A 21303-nucleotide genomic window follows, 5' to 3' on the forward strand; every position below is an offset into this window, starting at 1 on the left:
CTGCAATGAGTAAATGGTTCATCAGTGAGGTCTTGTTACTCTTCATGCTGCCTCTGAATTCAGATTTCTTCAGCCTTTGGCCAGGTCAATGCACTGTAGCAACAAGGAAATCTAAGCACCAAGCAACATGAGATTCTCCTCCAATTCTCATTGTGAATCCGTGATTACAATAACCATGCTAATTGACCTCCCAGGTGTAGAATACATGTGACACATTGCTAGAGGTCACATGAACATGGAGGAGAAGAACATGGCCACATTTTTGCTGAAACAACCACAGGGGTGATTGATACCACTAATGAGTTGCATCATCTGCTCTTCATATACAAGTGCATCCTGGTCTCTGCCATGGGGAACACGAGGCCCCATCGCTGAGGGCCGTGTCGATGTCGCCGTCAGCGTTGGGGATCTTGGCATCTCTCTTCTCTACCCGCCATCTGCTCTGCTCTGCTCTGCTTACCTCATCTCTCAAGAATTCGAGCTAACTAATCGCCATGAAAGGATAAAGTCTAAAGAGAGGGGAAAAAGAATCAGATTAGGTCCGGCATTATGTCGGGGAGATCTGATGGGTCCATTGGTTTAGCTAGCTGCTCAAGATCTAATCAATTTTGCAATTGTCTAGTTCATGCATGCGTTGATATGTAGGAGTACTCTAGGCCTAGTTGTTTTCAGATTATGCATGGGATTATGATTCGAGGAACACAATTTTAAAAAATATTCTAGTACGTTTTACTATTAGACAATTTATTTTAAGCTATTTAATTAGACTGTTTCTTAAATATTTAATTTATGTATATAGTCAAGTAGATTATGCGTGATAACAATTCGTTTACTACAGAATAGAGAAGAAATGAAACAAGATGGCATCATGGATGGACTACCATTAGCGGCGGCTTTATGGGTTTTTTAATTGCGTGCCACATAAAAAAGGAGTTTGGAGAACATCAATGATGATTTTGACCATTGACACCAATCTGCAAGGATTAGATTAAGCAGTTAAGCACTCAAGCACGACATAATCAAATTACATTCACCTCCAATCGTAATTAACAGCGGTCAAAGTGTCAAACTGAATGAGATGGCACTATACATGTCCTATCCTACGCTATCAAGAGAGATGGAGACTTTGACACAGGCCATTAGCCATAGCTCATACAAGACAGGAAGCTGACCGGTACCAAACCAAATCTTTTATTTATTTCTTTTCAAGGCAAACCAAATCTCTAATATTTTTTTCTTCGTTGCAAAACCAAATCTCCATTAAAACCAGGATAAATACCAGATCAAATCTCATTAAACGACCCCCCTAAATTACAAAAAGACAAAACAAAATTAACCTATGAAATATAATGAGCAATAAATTCTTTAACTGACGCCCTCTCCTTTCCTCTTTCAATTTCTTTTAGCACTACTACAACCCAGCACTGAGCCTGGCACTCCCACTGACATGTGGGCCCCACGGCGCATGTCCCCACATGGCAGCGTCCGCTTCGGACTCTGTTTTAAACCGGTGGCCAGACACAAAAAGACTCCACCTTTTTTTCCCTGTCCGGCGGAGAAAACCGAATCGGCGCCTCCTCCGCAGCACAGTGTGCCGCCGCTCTACCGCATCCACCAGTTGAACTCGCCGGCGCGGCGGGATTCGCGGGCTCTTCTCCGGCGCGGCCGATGGGGCGGCTCGCCGCTCGGAGGAGCGCCGGGAGCTGCAGTTCTAGCTGTTTGAGGCTTTGAGCGAGTGGGGGGTAGTAGAAGTTGTAGGTGGTGGGGAGGACGGGGGTGGGAGGGGCGATGAAGGCGCTGCGGCGATCCAGCACCTCGTCCTCGTCGTCGGCCTCGTCGTCTCCCAGGGCGCCTTGCTCGCCGCCGCCGTGGGTCCACCTCCGGTCCCTCCTCGTCGCCTCCTCGTCGTCGTCCTTGGCGTCGTCGGGGAATTCAGGCTCGGCGGCGGCGGCGGCGGCCTCCTCGGCCTCGTTCTCGCCGGCTTCCTACTCGCCTCAGTCTGACGGGTGAGTTTCTTCTCCCGCTCCGGATTCGGATTAGTACAGAAACGGAACCTCTTAATCTTATAATTAAATGGGGGATTTTTGGTCTTTAGCACCGTGTGCTGTCGGGCGAGTTGAGTTTCACCAGAATCGGGTGTTTGGCCGGTGTTAGTGATATTGCCCAAGACGGCGCTTTAGACTAAAAAGTTACCTTCTTTATGTTAAGAAGCTCACAACGAGGTGTACCCTGTATGCTCTCACTGGCTCACCTGTCGTAGTACAATGCTACTTCTGCAAAATGTCAATTTTAGAGTGCGGTAAACAGTTTGAGTAGGTGATTTAGGGCGTTCTGGTATATGTTAGTGGCAGAGGTAGACTTCAGAAGCACTTATCGCAAAATCATACCATGTCATGGAACAGTTCATTCCATTCATGATATGAATTAGTTGCTTGTTGATATCAGCCTTGAGCACTTATGTTATTGGTGAGTTTAGATACTTAGATTACAAGCTGTGTGCAGGGTTCGAAAGCAACTTGTAGTACATTTGAGGGATAACGCCAACTCCTCTTTATATGATTTGGCTATAGAAGGAAGTTCTATTTTGAATGCTATGCTGAATGTAGTTATGCTAACTTCCAAACAAATGCATAAGCCGTCACTCAGTTGTACATGCTTCACATTTCATAAAAACAATCAAATCTATTTTCAGGGGTGGAACTAAATCTCCATGGTCTCGAAGGAAAAGAAAACGGCCACTTTCTTGTCGGCAGTGGAACCATCTATTTTCATCAAATGGGAGGCTTCGCGATGGAGGGAGGAAGTTTCTGAAGAAAGTCCGTAGTGGGGTAAGTAAACTTCTGTTGTTATCCAGGTTATGTTCTTATTGGTTAACTAGCATAAACTTGCAGTCATTAGTCATACAATTTTCTGAATATTCATACATTGTCGAATTAAATTAATTATTCTTTTTAGGGAGTTGAACCGGACATCAGGGCTAAAGTTTGGCCGTTTCTACTTGGAGTGTAAGTTAATTTACTTGATCTATTTAGTTTTACGCATTTATTGCGTTATAAAGGTTTTCTCTTAATGAAAGTTCGAAGTTTTATGCTTGTTGGTTTGGAGTTTTGGTCAAAAAATTCTATAGGAAGCATTAATTGACGTTTTTCCTGTTATTTAATATTTTTCCTATTTGAGTACTTAATGATGTATTTTAATTGCTCATTGTTGTTTGAGTTTCTCATCTATTGTTCTTGAGTTGCTGAATAAAACTATGCTGTGAACATTCAAAGAACACGGGTTCGTTCTATAAAAAAATTAAAATGGCCAATCAAGCCTGGTGTGCCTAAATGGTTTAGTTACATACATATTCTTGTATTTGATTACTTGGGGTTGAATTTTGAACATAGGCTTTGGAAGAGAAGAATGCACAAATGTTGCCTTACTGAACCCCCCTTGTTTTGCATATGATAGCATATTTTTTAGGATTCAATCCCATAAACTATGTGAAGAATCTTACATGAGGTACACAAACTAGACTCCTGTGTAGTTTCACCTTGACACTATTTTGTACAATGAGACTAAACAAAGGAGATTGACACCACAACTGATATTGCATTAAAGCACAAATATTGATGAAGAAAACAGATACAACACTTCTCCCTGGTGTAACTCTTAATTCTACCTAATGGAGTCATACATTGGCTGCGTTCTTTTCAGCCTATCCGGCTAAACTTCTCTTCGGTTTCTGTTAGCACGCTTTTCTAATTACTAAATGGTATATTTCGTACGAAAATTTTCTATATAGAAATTGTTTAGAAGATCAAATATATCCATTTTTTAAATTTTTAATAAGTAATAATTAATCATATATTAATTACGTTTATCATTTTTCATGCGGCTAATAAGCTTTTGCAACCGGCAGCTTCGAACGCAGCCATTGTTACATCTTATTTTCTGTTACAGAAAGGTTTCTTCCGATTAGTGATTACACATAGGGAATTTATCACTCTGATAATCTCAATCCTTGCTATACATACAATAACTAGCGGCAAATGCAACTTGGGTGAAATTTGAATTCCGAAATTTGACCTGCACTTTGCCGGAGCAATGCCTTGATGAGTATAAGTCACTTTAGGCATAATGTTTTCCCCCAAATATGGAGCAAGCATCAGGCCATTAATCAATGCTTTTATTGTATGAACTGGTTGAGTTTGATTTCAAAGAAGTCAATCTAATGTGTACATACTTATTGGTCTTTTTCCTGTTACAGTGACTAATACTCTTAATAGGAAGGTTCTATAGTTATTCCGAACCCCATTTCTTCTCCAGAGACAATGTTTGACACCTTAGACCTTAGTATATGCCCAAGGTTAGAGAAAAATAGTTACTTTACCATGCAGGAGAAAACTGCTAACTGCCTTTGGTAACCTGGTTCCCTACTCCCAGCATATAGCAAGGACTGTAACTGGAGCCTACAAACCAAATTTCAAGCTTTGACCAATCTGAGCTTGAGATTTGGTTAACATTACTACTTAGCACGAATCAATGCCAAACATTTAGCCTCTATTTAGTTGGTATTGATGGCTTGATATAGTAGCTTTTTATTCTTTTTTAGCTTTAACATGTGTATTTCATATTTATATTTACTACACCAAATCCAGAGATTGATTACCTTTTTATGTAATATACAGATATGATTTGAATAGTTCTGAAGCAGAAAGGAATGTCGTCAAGACAAATAAAAGGTAAATTTTCATCGATCTTTTCTTTCTCTGCATCAGTCCATGCTTTTGAAAAACTTGAACGCGTTAATAATGGCTTATCTTGACATATCATGAAACAAGAGAAAATAAGTGAGTGCAACTTCTGAATATACCTTCAACTTCCCTAACTTAATTTTGAACATGTCGCGCATCCAATTATAACTAGCATATTTGCCTGAGCATTACAATGGTTATCAAATAAACATGTCATGCATTGTAGAGTTACATAAATCTAAAATAATTAGCCTCATTTACATACTTACACCTGTAATTTAGGGTTTAGAACTGTAGTTAAATAATTACATTAAATAAACTGGCAACTGCATATAAATGAGTACAGAGAATTACATGCATTACCAGATACTTTTAGAAGAACACACATGTTTTAGAGATATACAGAAAATATTCCAGCAAAGAAGTGGGGTTGTAATGCCACCACCAAGTCTTTCAATAGTAAGTAGTAGAGATAAACTGTGCTTTACAGTGTACATTGACTTCCTTATGCACTGTTTAAATTGTTGAGAAATGAACTGAGTTATCTTCTGGTGCAGGAATGAGTATGAACAGCTGAGGCGTAGGTGCCATCATGTTTTAAACTCCTATAAGGGAAGTGGACTGAATGTTATAAGTGAAGTCACCTGTGAGTATCATAGTTGCTCTGAAGAATCAGAGCAACTTAATTTGGAAAGTGTCAGTACAAGGGCTTCCCCGTCACCCAAGGGATTGAATTCTTTAAAATGTGGGACAAACCGACAAGAGAATGCCACTGAAAGCATAGATGAAGATACGAGTGAGTTAACTTATGCAGATCCATATGTGGCAGAATCAGAATCTTCTGATTCTGGGACTTCCGATGAAGAAGACCTTGATAAGATCTCTGTCTCTGCCAATATGGAAGTGAACTCTGATCTAGATCCTAAATTTGTCAGGAGTGCCTCATCCAAGTCAGACTTTTTTATGAATAAGAAAACTCCAGAGGATTTTGGGACATGGCAACGCATTATACGCTTGGATGCTATCCGAACAGACCCTGAATGGGCTTTATTATCTCATAACCGTGCTGAAGTATCCAAGGAGAAAGCACTGGAGCACGCAAGATCTGTTGGTTTGAGAGATTATGACCACTTAGAGCCTTACATGATTTATCATGCTGCTCGGTTAGTTGCAGTGCTTGAGGCATACGCACTGTTTGATCCAGAGATTGGCTACTGCCAAGGTATGAGTGATCTCTTGTCACCTATAATTGTGGTGATGGAGGAAGACCATGAAGCGTTCTGGTGTTTTGTGGGCTTCATGAGGAAAGCGAGGCACAACTTCAGGCTCGACGAGGTGGGAATAAGAAGGCAGCTGAAGATTGTCTCCCAGATCATCAAGCGCAAGGACTCGCACCTCTATCGACACCTTCAGAAGCTGCAGGCTGAGGACTGCTTCTTTGTATACAGAATGGTGGTGGTTCTCTTCAGGAGAGAGCTCACTTTTGAGCAGACCTTGTGTTTGTGGGAGGTGATGTGGGCTGATCAGGCAGCCATTCGAGCTGGGATTGGAAGGTCCACATGGGCGAAGATAAGGCTGCATGCACCTCCAACTGATGACCTGTTGCTCTATGCCATTGCAGCCTGTGTCCTACAGAAGAGAAAGCTTATCATTGAGAGATACAGCAGCATGGATGAGATACTTAGGGAGTGCAATAGCATGGCTGGGCAGCTTGACGTCTGGAGGCTTCTTGATGATGCACATGACTTGGTGGTTAACCTCCATGACAAGATCTGATGCATCTGCTCTTGGCAGATCGATTGTTAGGATAGAGTTACAAAAATACTGTGCAAACCTCGGCGAATTCCTGAGGTGTTCTTTCACCAAAAGGTGATCTTTTGAAAACCTGTTGTTTTGTCACCCGGCATTAAGAAAAAATTCGTTCCGGGCATAGGAGAATGCGGTACTTAGCAAAGCTGATTTGCTATACCTCACCAAGGCACTGGCAATGTAAACCGTACATTGTTTAATGCTGGGAAAATTTTGTTTTTGCCTTTAATGCGTATTAGAGGCAAAAACATCATTATCCCCTTAAATCTTTTATAGAAAAATAATTTCTTTTACCTGGAATGGAGTATTGTCTTACAATTTATTTTGTCCGTGCTGTTTGAGTTTGGAGTGAGTAGGAGAGCAACGGTTGGTTTCACAACACATTCATCTCTGAAATGCATAGAAAAATTATTGGTTAACAATAGCTCATCCTCTCCATGAATGAAATCTTTGGCCTTTTTTCTGGGTAGCTCGACATCGTAAGAATAACGGTTAACGAGTGTCTCATATTTTCGCTTAGACAAATTTAAATTTTTAACTTAGATTTGACTAGATTTTAGGGTTTTTTTATCGTAGTTATTTTTCAGTATTGACTTTTATATCGCTTAAAACACGTATATAAAATTTTTATTTATAAATATGTCGTATGACTTTTTCTCCGAATAAACCAAACAATCGTCTTGCTTGCGAAAAGATTATAAGAAAAGTAGCCAGGGAAAGTTTCAAAAGTTTGCTTTTTCTTGCTTCCAACTTCTGTTTTAGTTTATATTTTAGATTCTGCAACTTACAGCAAAACTCCTTCAAACATGACCTTTGGTTTCTTTTTTTTCCCTATGGCTGACGTTTTTTATAAAGTTTATTTACGACGCAAGCCCACGTATGCATGCATCATTTGCTTTTAAGACTGACGCAAAGAAACATAGATTTCAATAAAGCATAATATTATATTCTTCTCGTCAATGCAGCATACAACTTTATCTTTTTGAGCATCTGCACACACTTTCTGAGCATTTTTTTTAAACTTGGTAATCTCCGTCCTCAAAGTACTTTATCTTTTTATAATTTTATTTGATTAAAAAACTTTATCTTTGAAGGAATCAATACATTAATATTTATTAAGGTGGATGACGAAATATATTTGAGTCTGCTCAAATAAATTTATTATAGTCTTTTAAACTCTATAGCATATCTGGTACTTCTTTTAGTTTTTTTATTTGATATCGTTTATTTTTAGATCTATATTTGACTATTTGTCTTATAAAAATAATTAATTATCAAAGAAAAACCCTAAGAATGATCTATAATTTTATATATTTGCACAAATATTTTGAATAAGATAAACAGTTAAATATAGATTAAGAGTCCATGACGTCAAGCATAAATATAGTCTTTTAAACTCTATATTAGCATATGGCTACCGGAAGGTTGCGCCAAAAATGGAGTGATTACGGGAGAGAAGCTAACACGATAGTGGAAGCATTTGCTAGTGCTGATTACTATATATGACTCTGACATGTTCAATCAGATGAGAGTGGACATCTGCATCGGCTTTTTCGGACGTCCTCTTCCACGGAGCATGGAGAGAAATCCTGATTTCCATAATAACCTTATTTTTCGTTTTTTCCGTGTCCAACGTTTGATCATTTGTCTTATTTGAAAATTTTATAAAAAACTTTAAAAAATTAGTCTAGTATAAACTACTATTTATATTTTATCATCTAGTAAAATAAAAATATTAATCGTAAAAAAATTTCAAATAGGACGAATGGTCAAGCGTTAAACGCGGAAAAACGGAAAATGAGATTATTATAGAAATACTATAATGGTGATTAATCATGTCATCATATTATCGTACTAAATAATTATAGTGGACACCTGCGCTACCCTCCAAACCTCCGATGTGATAATACCTGAAACCATGTCCAGGCAACGGTCAGTGCTTGCCATGGCCCACCGGGACACATAGCACGTGTGATCTCCTTGCCACTAACTGTTTTGGTCTGTTGCTCACAGTACACTTATTAACCACTTTTAATTTTCTTTAGAGGAAATTTCAAAAAAAAAACTGCATATACTTTGACTAAGCTATCGTAAAACTATAAATTTAGGACCAAATTTCCTAAAAGTACATATATTTTGTAGTTATGTAAACAAATTAATGGTAAATATGGAGTTTTGTGACACACACCCTTAAATCTATAGTTTTGGATAGTTTAATTAAAGTATCTATAATTTTGTCAAATTTACTCAAATTTGATAACACTCGTGAAATTATCTGTATCTATCTAGATTTGTTAGGGGGATGTCCTAATAAATTAACATTGCAGAAGGTAAGCAAAGGCAACTGATTAAAAGCCCACAAGGTTCCAAATTTTGGCAGAAACTAAATGACAGCATTTTATAAATTTTTTTTGGCAGAGCCTAAATAAAGTCATAGGCAATAAAGTTGTAAGATACTCCCGCTAATCGCATTTATTTATGTCCTTCTCATTCATGTATAAACATTTCATTTACTCCGCACACCATTTTCATGTGTACCCTTATTAGATGTTCAATATAACAACTACCAGTTACTAGTAAGGGGTTGATTCAACTTTAGCGACTCACTGTCTTCTTGTTACTCTAGCCTTTCCCTCTCTTCTTTGCTGTCACAACTTTTGCATTAGATCCAGCTATAGTTATTTGTGTGTTTTTGGTCACACTACGGAGGAATAAGAGTAAAGCACATGATCAGTCTCTAAACTTGTTTGCTATTATATTTAGGTCCCATACTTTTAAAATGCATAAGTAGTTTTTAGAACTTTAAAATATGTCATTTAGTTCCTAAAGTGTCATAACCACTTTTTTGAGACTTAGATGTGTATTTGGAGAGTAGGTGGGCCTAGATGATATAGGCGACGAGCTATGCATTTTACCACGAGAATAATTTATAGGAATAAAAAGACAAATATTTATGATCCAAATGAATGTTAATCCGGCATCATTTTATATAGTGTCTTGTAGTAAGTCTTAGGCATATTCAGTTCCAGCTCACTATGTACCATACATAAATGTCAAACCACCCGAATAGTTTTGCAATGGACCCAAACAAAAACTCAGAGAGATATATAAGGCATCAAAAAAATTTCATGAACGTAGAAGGAATCACGTGAAATAAATTTGGTTTACAGGGAATTGACTCATGTTCGTTGGGTTCCTTTTTATTACGCAAATAAAAACTAAAACGTGATCCTATTCTAGGTATGAGCAGCAATCCCTTTTTGTTTTGTTATCATCAATTGAAATAAGTCTATTTTACTCCATGAACTATTTTATTAGAGCATTTAACCATTTAAACTATTTTAAAGCTTATTTTACTCTCTAACGCTATCTCTATTTTTGTCTCTCTCTATATTATTCATACTTTGCACTAAAATTTTGTTAGAACGACGAACACATTACAACTTAAGTCTCACCAATTTTATAGAATTTGTTAAATTGCTTAAATAGGCTGGAAGCACCTTATATTAATTTGAACATCAATATTTTAAAGGTCAAGCAAATAGTCACACCAAATTGAAAATATTTTTAATACTTCCTCCATCCCATATTATATGGGATTTTGACTTTCTGTTTGCAATCTTTTGACTACTCATCTTAATAAAAAAAATTAAAAGTATTATTTATTTTATTTATTGTTAAAATTAGTTTAAGTATTACTTATAAATTTTTATATTCGCACTAAATTTTTGAGTAAGACGAGTGGTCAAAAATTATAAGTTAATAGTTAGAATACACTGTATTATAGGACAAATGTAGTAGTTAATTTGTTTCTGTTTCCCCCTGTCGACAGATTGAATGCCTCAATTTCATTTGTCATGTCTATAAATGTACCGGGCAGACTGACGGTGCAGACAAGAGTACACTAGTGGTAGTGGCAGTGGTAGGAGCCAGCAGTTAGGGAGAGGGACAGGAGAATTTGGTGGATCGAATCATCCTCCAGCACCTGCAGGGTAAGGGATGAGAGCTCTCACTCTGTCTCTGTCTGGTTCGTCCATGGCCATGGCATGTGTGTGCCACTCACAGTGTTGAGAGAGAGGAGGCTTTGCAGATTGCGATGAGATGAAATGGTAGGGTAGGGGCGACAGACAGATCGATGATTTGGTCGGGTCGGGGCCGTCCCATGAGCATGAGCGAGGGACGAACAGTGCGCATTATTAATTTGGCCTTTCGGATCGATCTGATCGTCTCTCGAGTCGAGTCTTTTCCTGCTTTATGCTTCCACATATGCATGCCTGCCAAATCCCCTCCCTCCCTGTGCAAGTGGATGCCTTTGCAATGCCTGCCAAACACAAATTTAGCCATAGCCGCTACTTCCTTCAGCTTCGATCAAATCTATGTCCTTAGTAGCTGCAGGGCCTTAATTACAGTTACTCGTTCGTACTCCAGTAAGCTCTCTTGTGAGTAAGCGGGTAGTGACGCGTGACAAGATGGCCCAATCATAGCGACATCTCTATCTAATCTTATTTTACAACTGTCTCCATTGTTACACTTTCTACCGTCCTTAAATTCACGTTCACATGATATTAATAAATCTAGACATATATAGATCAAAATAAATCTATATAATCAAAACGAACTTAGATAAAAGTAACTGCTATGAGCATTCTCAACAGCTCATCTAAATTTGGTCATCCATATTTTTATTTGGATGATCATTTAAAACAGTTTTATCCTTGTACTCCACCACCAGATCATCCATATATGACGTCCTCTGTATCTCTTTGGAGGATAGAGAGATCATCTAAATATGAAGTTTCTCTCCCCTAATATGGATGACATCCAAAAATAGATGATATGATGACCGCTTTGTTGGAACTCAATTTATAGTCTTCATCCTCTATTTTTAGGATAAATGATAGGATAGATGAGCTGTTGGAGATGCTCTTTTTAACTACTGATGCAGTGGAGTGAGTGACCGACCAGCCAGCCACATATTGCAACTTTAATTTGCTCTGCATATATATGAGCAACTCTTAACACAAGTACGTGATGAGTCCGAGGAATGGTTAGTTAAGCTAGTAATTTACCTTGGGCTTAATTAGTGGAGATGGAGATACGCAGTACTAATGCTCTAGCTTTATGCTTGTCGTCGTCGTCGTCGTCGTACGTGCGAGCTGAGAGCCGCATGCCGATCGAGAGCTCCTTTAATTTCACTTCTTTTTTCTGGATGATCGAGTGAGTGAGTGTGTGCTTGCTGATGAGCTAGCTGGTCGATCACTCAGATCGATGGATCGAGTGGCACTGCGCGCATTGTCAAGAATCTTTAATCTTTTTGCTACTATAGTAATTAGTGTACTGCTGCTGCTACGTGTGCCACGCCGGAAGCATGCTTGATAGGGTCCTCTTTTGGCTTTTTAAAACAAAAACTCAAATGATATTCTTGTAAACTAAAAGTAATTTATGAATAAAAATATTATATACATGTTTTTTTAGCAATTTAGAAATAAATATTAAAAAATAAAATATAATGAAACAACCTCAAAATAAACTTTAAATTTAATATTACAAGTCCAATAAACTTTAAATTTAATATCACACATTTAAATTATAGCTTATAACTACTCCGGCCGGCCGTACGTCGTGCCAATGGGGCCGGCGATCCTCCTCCTCCTGCTGCTGCTGCTGCCAACGAACCCTTTTGCCCTTGATCTTATCTTCATTCATCCTCAAGCTATACTGCTACTACTGCCTGAGCCAGCCAGCTGATGTCCTGATGAGAGCTGACCTGCCTGAATCTGTCGCTCGATCTTAGCTACTGAGATAGTGCAGAGACAGGACTATCTATGATCATCACTCTTTGCCACCCCATCTAAAGAGAAAAAGAAAGCAACCCTGAAGATGCACACCCAGGATCTGTCCTATTATTTGGTTAGCACTAATAGTAACTGAGGCACTGGTTAGTTCACAAAAACTTTTCTAAACATCACATTGAATCTTTAGACATCTAAATGAAGTATTAAATATACATGAACAATAAAACTAATTATATAGTTACGGGGGAAATCGTGAGACGAATCTTTTGAGCCTAATTAGTGTATGATTAGTCATAAGTGCTACAGTAACAAACATATACTAATGACGGATTAATTAGACTCAAAAGATTCGTCTCGCGGTTTTCATGTGGAATATAAATTTTTTTTGTAATTAAACTTTCCGTACACATGTTGATGTGACATTTCTTTCAAAAAATTTTGGGAATTGAACGTAGCCTAATTTATATACATATAGGATCGGATCCACCAATGGATTACTGCTACTACAGAGATAGTACTGTGGAGGATCCAAACCTCCTTCCTTAATTGATCTTCACCAACAAGTGACCAAGTGGCAATATTTATGCATATCTCACTTTGATATATAGCACATGTGCAGAACAAAACTAGCTTCCTTTTTCTTCTGCTGATAATGTCTGAATATCAATTACAGTATATGTCTAGCTTCTTCTTCAGCTGATATCTGAATATTCTTTTTTCTTCGTGTGCTGTGTTATCACTGGTAGTACGGTAGCTAAGTTCGATTCAAATTAGGGCACTATGCATGCTGCTGTTTAAGCATATATATAGCATATGTATAAATAAATGAATATTCTTGGTGCCAATTAACGGTCCGGGGTATCCTGCAGTGCAGATGACTGGTCCTGAATTTATGCCAAAAAAAAACGACTGGTTAATATATTCGCAGTGTGCGCAAATCTGTCATTGCAACTTGGCTAGGAGGACGTACGACAGCAACTCGATCCATCGGTGCGTGCGATAAGGAAAGGCACACGCTTGGGCAGCGATGACTCGAAAGTTGCTGTCCTGCTTTATCAAGAAAAAGCAAGATCGCAACTATATACACTACACTATTACTACACAGCAGCTAGCTGCAGCCGGATTAGCAGCAGCAATAACAACAACAGCAAGATGATGATGAACTGATGATGATGTTGTGATGATGGAAAGAAAGGAGGTGGCCATGCACACACACATCGTCTTCCCTGACGATCGAGATGGAAGAAGCATCTCAACGCCGGGCCGGCACAATCTCGATCTCGATCTCAGGATATATATACATGTGTGGCCTGCTTCGATCTGCGAGATGATAAAATCTACCAGTAGCAGAAAGATGCTGTCGTGTTGCGCGGAGCATGAGCTTTCGGTTTCAGATACGATCGATCTAGCTAGTCGACCAGGTGTTTGCTTCTTCTTCTTCTGCTTCTTCTTCTTCTTCTTCTTCTTCGTGTGGCTGGGACAAGCAGGCGATCGAGGGAGAGATTAATTTCTGTTATAAACGACAGGGATAACCACTGTTTGGATCAGTGACCAAAGATTCTCTGTCAGACCAGGGCTTGCTTCAGACAGCAACTGGCCATGTAGATGGACAACTACCTTGATGGTACAGATTACATGTATCTGCAGTACTCACCCATCATTGCCTTAGTTAGTATAGTAGCTCTTGCTTATGATGCTACTGCTGGATTATGATCAAATCAAATGCTCTCTCTGTCTCTGTACAGTAGTAACTAGTAGTAACTATTCATAGAGTTGTTCAGGAGTACAAAGAATATTCCTAAGAATATTTAAAGAAATATCGTGATTGGTTGGGAAGAGAATACATAAAAGAAGATAAATAAATAATGGTTGTAATTGATTAAAATGATAAGATAGCTAGAGAAATAGCTTTAATTTACAATAAAGTGTAGAGCAATACCTTCAGAAATGCATGGTCCCATATTGCATATGTGACCAAGAAGAGATGCTTTGGTTTGACAGCTAAAAGGCGTATTTGAGGTAAGCATGCAGGGGCGATCACTTCCTAATGGAAACGATCGCCAAAAACATGTACATTACTGAAAACAACATACATCTGACAGCAAAATACACACACGCACGCGTGCACTTATGAAAGAGCTAGCTAGCTAGGCAATCAAACAAAAAACTGTCACTCTCATCACCTGCAGGTAGGTAGTTAACTAGCTATAATAGCAGAGTAGTACTAACTAATTATCAGCTACCACTTGCTACTAAGGACTTGCAAAACACATACACATACCGGCATTACCTATATATATACTACTTGTGTACAATAATTCTACATAGGCGCATTTCTACTTTAGGAGGGTCACTTTACATTCACACACCTCGATAAACCCCAGTAGAAATGTAGAAGCTCACTCAGATCCTCCAAGTCTGACATGGCGGTAGCACGTCATCACACCGCTCGCCGTGGCCTCAGCCTCGCCTCCAGCGGGGCCGTCATCTCACACGACAGCTTCAGCACCTCCGACAGATCGACGCCACGTCGCGGCCCGTCCGACGGCGGGAGCCACTCGAACTCGTGTAGCAGCGTGGCCACCCAGAACCCCACGGTGGCGATCGCGAGCGACTTGCCGGGGCAGCTCCGCCTTCCCGACCCGAACGGCGCTAGCCTGAGATCCGAACCCGTTATCGGGAACTCGGTGGCCTGGTCCGGCGACCGGACGACGAACCTCTCCGGCTTGAACTCTGTCGGGTCATCCCAGACGGTGGGGTCGTGTGTGATGGCCCACATGTTCACCATGGCAGTGGTCCCGGAGGGTACGAAGAACCCGGCCACGTGTACGTCCGACGTGGCGAGGCGCGCCCACGAGAGCAGTGGGCCCGGCGGGTGCAGGCGCAGGACCTCCTTGATGACCGCTTGGAGGTAGACCAGGTTGGCGGCGTCGGACTCGGTCACTGCCCGGTCCGGCCCGACCACCCGGTCCAGCTCGCCGTGGACCCTGGCCTGCACGTCCTGGTGCAGCACCAGCCTCGCCATAATCCATTCGATCAGCACCGCCACTGTGTCAGTCCCTCGAAAGATCATCTCCTGCAAATCAAAATCAAATTAGCACGAGAACTCGATAATTAATTGATGTTTACGTGCGTACGTACCCAGAGGACGGCGACCATGTCGGCGTCGGAGAGCTTGTCGTTGCCGTGGAGGGAGAGGAGGACGTCGGTGAAGTCGTCGGCGGCGAGGGTGAGGCGAGCACGGTGGTCGTCGATGATGCGGGTGACGAAGCGGGTGACGCGGGGGACAAGGGAGGAGCACCTGGACCGGGTCTTCTGAAGGTCAAAGGGCGCGAGCCAGGGGAGGTGGTCGGACCAGTTGAGCTGCCCCAGGAGGTCGTAGCCTTCCTCCACCATGCTCCTCAGCTCTGCCGTCTCCTCGCTCTCCGGCGCCGCCAGCTCGTACTTCCGCCCGAACACCGACCACATCACGTTGTGCAGCGACGCGCGCTTCAGGAACTGCCGCGCCTGGACTACGCCGCCGCCTGCTCCGGCGGCGGCCGACTTCATGGCATCCACCATCTGGCGCGCGATCACCGCGCGGTGCGCCGCGGAGGCGGCCACCTGCCTCGGCGAGAAGAGGTGCGTGGACGCCACGCGGCGGAGCGCGCGCCAGTACGTGCCGTAGGGGGCGAACCCGATGGCGCGGTGGAACAGCATCCCGTACGCGGACTCCTTCACCGGCCGGTCGGCGAACGCCGGGCTGGCGAGCAGCTCCCTCGCGACGTCCGGGTCGGAGGTGACCACCACCCGTGTCTCCCCGACCGAGAACGCCATGAGACGCCGCCACGCCGGCGAGCCCGCCGTCGCCACCGCCGCCGCGAGCTTCCGGTGCGCGAGGCCGGCCATGAGCGGCATGCTTCCGACGACGGGGAACCCGCGGGGGCCCGGGATGGCGTGACCAATGCCCACACCCTTCCTGTTCCACCAGTACCTCCCCCACGCCGGGCCACCGGGCGCCACCCAGTGCGCGAGCGACGTGACGGCGAAGGCGACGACGAGCACCGCGACGAAGCCCACGACACGGTAGGGCTCGCCGCCGCATTTCGCTGCGAGGGAGATGTACAGCAGCCAGCCGCACTCCTGAGACTCCATGATCGATGACGAAGAGAGGGAGGGGTGGGGGTGGAGTGGAGTAGAGCTGAAAAGGGAAGTGCGGTTTGAGTTCTTGGGGAGCAGACATGGCCGCCCTTTTTATATCACGACCCAGACCTTGATCGAACCTGTTTGCGTTTACCTGTCGTGCTTATTTTGGGATGCCTTTTTTTGCACTTAAGAGTAAGTATAATAGTAATCTATAAGCCGACTAAATGCTGAGGTGATGGAGAGATAAGAGGAGAAGCAGCTCATAGCCAGCTCTGGTACGAGAACAAAAAAATCGGTGAGATAGACAGGTGGACATTATATTAATTATAAATAGCTAAGTACTATATGAGTGAGCTGAGAGAAGGCTACCAGAATTTTTATAGGCGGCGTGCTAGATATATTATTAGCTTTGCTCTAATCGCCGCCGTTGTTCCCTCGGTGCATTTGGAAGAAATATCTGGTGCCAAAATAAAGTTTTGTTTTTTTAAATAAAATGAGTTAACAGATTTTAAGCTATAATTAAAATAAAAGGTTGACGAAAGACAAGTATTGTATTGTATTATCTATGTTTCACATCTTAGATATTGTGGCTTTATTTTGATTCCTAAGATGTTAAGGATATATATACATAGACACACACGAATGAACCTAAATATGACTAAAAAGTCATGTTTGAGGAGCTTAATACGTTTGAGAGACAACCGTGGCAATTTGAATAGGGTAGGGTTTTTTTTTTTTCCAAAACCTACCTAATTTCTAGTTTATTTGTCGCACTCTTGGTTGCTCTAGACTCTGAGGTCATACTTGGAGGAGCTTAAAATTACGAGAACTTGAGAAGTCAAATTCTCAAAATGTAAAAGTGGATCTTCCAACTTCTAGTTTTATTTTATTATATGGATTGTTCAGAGCAAGTATCTATACTGTTTAGGGAGCTGAAAATTTAGAAAAAACTACAGTTATTAGAAGCGCTCTTAAAATCTAGGGTGAAATTTACACTATTTAATAAAGATCCAAGAGAAACAACATTTGACAAAAACTCTTCTAAACAATTCTATTTGTGAAACATATCACCAATATAGACGCTAACAACACATACACACCACACTTTGACCCTATGAATACATAAATGCACTTTCCATGAGCAGATTTAAAGATTGGGCTACATATATTCACATATTTGAAGACTAAATGACATATCTGGATATTAGTGAGCAAGCAGTAAATGCAAGTCAGCCATGTTAAGTTTAGGATTTTAAGCTCATGTGACATGTTCCATCAAAAAGCAGCCTAACCAGCTGATCTCGCATAAAAGAATAAAAATGGCTTATGTTAGTTAGATGGTAAAATAAAATTATCCAGTGATGCGCATGCTGAAACAGATGGTGCTGGAACGTTCTCTACATAGCAGTGAAAAGGCTGGTTTCCCTGAGACGATGCAAAGGGCGGGAAATGTTTAAGCCGGCATTTGTTCTTTGTTGGCATCCATAATAAATTACTCTATCACGTCCAAAATATTTATTAGCTAGAATAAAAATAAGTTAAAATTTTGACAATATTTTTCTGTTAAAGTAAATTTGTAGAACCAACTAAGTTTATAATATTTTTCTAGTAACTTTCAAGATATATATATAATTTATTTTATATTTAAATTAAGCATATTAGCATCAAAATTTTAAAAATGTAACCAAATATGGTTCCAAACGAACATGCCAAGCGGCGAGGGGGTGGGACCGACGGCGCGAGCGCAACGGAACGGGGCGCGGGTCACGTGGATCCAGCGTGGCTCTCCCAGGGATGCGCGCCACGTGAGCCGGCGTGCGTGCGGCCCCACACCACCACCGCGCCGTGGCCACACCCAGAGCAGCTGCCGACGAAATCGACCTCGCCGTCGCCGTCGCCGGATGAGTGATCCACCGTCGTTTGGGAAGGAAAGCACGGCCGGCCGGTCATTCGAGTCCGGCGATGGTGCTCACGTTGATGTCAACAGAACTAAATGGTGTCGCACACGTACGTACGGACGCGCTGATTGCTTAACTTGCCGAGGAAAAAGAAGGTCAAATGATATTTTCTCAAATAAAAATAGTTAGATAATAAAACTTTTATATAGTGGTCTAAAAATAAAGGGTAAAAATAAATTATAATGGTTTCTTTTTCAAAATCCAATTAATTTTCACTTTAAAAAAAACAATCCTGACAAAAAATAGTTAGATAATAAAATTTCAATATACATAATCTTATCCCACCTGTAATTTAATTTATTTATGATAGAGCTACAAACATACGTATATAAAAGTTTTATTTATAAATTATTTTTTATTTATAAACATGTTGTTTGGATTTTTTTTAAGCAAACGAAAAGATGACTCCGAGAGTATCTCAAACATAATTAATTTTTTTGCCACTCTTACAAATGATGTTAATAGATTTGTCATTGGATCTATATGCCATAGCTAAGACATATGGAGATTCACATGTCATACATACATATCATAAGCGAGTGACAAATTTATAAGAGTGACAATAAGTTAAATGACACCACAAACAATGGTGACTCGTACCGTCGTACGTGTGGTGGCCATGACTGTTGAATGAATGAGCGTGACAAGCCAGCGGCCGACACGGCCTGGCCGGCCTCTGGACTCAACTGCGGACGACGCCACAACAATGCCGAGAGTTACCTCGTACGATGAATTGCACGGTCGTCGGCCGGTTAGGAGACACACGACATCAACCCCAATTGAACGCAAAATCCGGCCACTTGCTTAATCATCACCGACGTTCTATGTTACTAGGTCAAACGTAATATTACCTCTATTTTGTATTATAATATTTTCTAGTCTTGTCTAAATTTATCAATTGATGAATACATAGATATATATATACGTATATATATATATATATATATTCATTAGCATCCATATAAATCTAGACAAAACTAAAAAGTCTTACATCATAAAACGCAAGAAGTACGTTCTAAGTTACACAAAACTATAGAGATTTTAACACACGACATATGTAACCCGCTGGTATTATTGGTCCAAGATTTTTACAAAACCACGCTATTAACCAATTTAACTTAATCCTATGATAAAATAAAATGATTAATGTTATGGTGTCATAACTCATATATGATGTGTTAAGTAACTTATATATATGACATAACTTTAGATATACTGTTATAACTTATATTTGATCAAAAGTGTAGTTTATATAAAACTATATATCAATAATATCTGTAATACATCCAAACATACACTAACACTCCCACTTAAACATTTTTAAAACTAAGGAGGCTAACAACTCAGTAGCCTCGCTAACTTAATATTCAAAAGGTATTTGTGTGTTTGTTGGCATTGCAATTTAAATGCCACGCTCTTCGTACTAAATATATTTTTTCTATAATTTAAACCTTATCTCATAATATAATTATTTCTGATACTACTAGTTATTTCGTCAATCATTTTTTTACATACTTTACCACCCATTCTATTCTTTATTTATTAAGCTAGTTTACCATAGTCTTTTCTTTTCTCAAATTTAATCGGTACCCTCCCACCCAATCCATTTCTTAATTATTAAGGTGTATCATAGTCTTTTATTGTCAACCTTGATATGTGTAATTCTACTGTTGTACTATTGATACTTCCTATCCCAGTTTGACTTTTATGAGTGCGTATGTGTGTATTAGTAAACCAATAAGTTTGTTGTCATGCCAATTGTACACAAATAGTACATACATACATCCTAAAATGAGATCATTTTTGTCCATAATATCATATCCCAAAATAAGTTGATCTCTGAGTAATCATTCCACTAGAGTTTATAAAAACAATGAACAAATGCACTGGAAATATATAAAATAGGAAATAATTATATTGAGATTTAATAGAGTGGAGGGTTTATTAGTCTTTTTGCTTTTGTATTGATACGTGTGTGAGGAATGAAAAGGAAGTTATTTCAGAATAGACGAAGTACGTATGCTCTCTTGGAAAAAAAAAAAATAGCCAACACGTATGGTATGACTAAGAGTTACATCCTCTAGTAAAAATACTCTATGTTTATAACAGTATTTAGTAAAAGAAATTAAATTCCGGCCATCAGCAGTTTCTAAAATACTACTTAGTTAAAAATGATATAGGTTTATCTAAAAAAAATTCGTAATGTCATAAACCTTATATAGTTTTCTTCTAATATAAAAACGATGATCTGGATTTTACAGGTTTGATGGAATATTTTTATATTGTTGTAACCGTTTTAAATAATTTTCACCGTAGGGGGGGGGCGGTACTTTCTTAATCAAATAAGGATTGCGTACTTCTTTCATCAATGTTTCAGGCAATACGTGAATCCTTGCTCCACCTTGCTCCAGTCTACATGTCATTTCTCGGCAGTACAAATTAAATTAAATCAATTGAAGGCAACACTTTTCTCTATATATGAATCTTCAAACTTGAAAACAATTAGAGCGTAGAGCTAGGTGAGTGATGAGATCGTGACGTCGGTGGCAAAACGTAATCAGCCAACATAATTAATTTACATAAAGCTCATTGGAAGCAACGCCAAAAACAGGCAATAATTTGAGCCGTTACTACACGCATGAAACATAACATGGAAGATTTCAGTGACCATTTCTGTTGGCATCTTGTCTGAAACATATTATACGGAAGATTTGAGTGGCCATTTCCGTTGGATTGTTCGATCAAGGGTACTCTGATTTTTTTCTAAAAGATATGATCAAGGTAATCTGATGAAGTAATCAACGAATTCAATCCAAAGATTTTATGGCTCCCACTGATCGATCAATTTGTACGATGTATCATGGGACAAACAGAACC

At 40.1% G+C, this 21303-nt stretch overlaps 2 protein-coding genes across 2 annotated transcripts; one reads left to right on the forward strand and one right to left on the reverse strand.

The window, feature by feature from the left end:
• The first annotated feature begins 1565 nt into the window (after positions 1–1565).
• Positions 1566–6848, forward strand: LOC102722980 (rab GTPase-activating protein 22-like). The gene is made up of 5 exons (XM_015840561.2): positions 1566–2006; positions 2693–2828; positions 2956–3005; positions 4674–4727; positions 5297–6848. The coding sequence occupies exons 1-5, from the start codon at positions 1789–1791 to the stop codon at positions 6513–6515; spliced, it is 1677 nt and encodes a 558-aa protein (XP_015696047.2). The 5' UTR covers positions 1566–1788; the 3' UTR covers positions 6516–6848.
• A 7508-nt stretch (positions 6849–14356) lies between these two features.
• LOC102699428 (cytochrome P450 78A9-like) lies at positions 14357–16482 on the reverse strand. Its single transcript, XM_006660297.2, has 2 exons — positions 15485–16482; positions 14357–15419 (listed from the first exon to the last, which is right to left on the reverse strand). Exons 1-2 carry the CDS (start codon positions 16475–16477, stop codon positions 14784–14786), a joined length of 1629 nt encoding a protein of 542 aa, XP_006660360.2. The 5' UTR covers positions 16478–16482; the 3' UTR covers positions 14357–14783.
• Positions 16483–21303: the final 4821 nt, after the last annotated feature.

This window comes from Oryza brachyantha, chromosome 8 (assembly GCF_000231095.2).
Source record: "Oryza brachyantha chromosome 8, ObraRS2, whole genome shotgun sequence".
Lineage (NCBI taxonomy): Eukaryota > Viridiplantae > Streptophyta > Magnoliopsida > Poales > Poaceae > Oryza > Oryza brachyantha.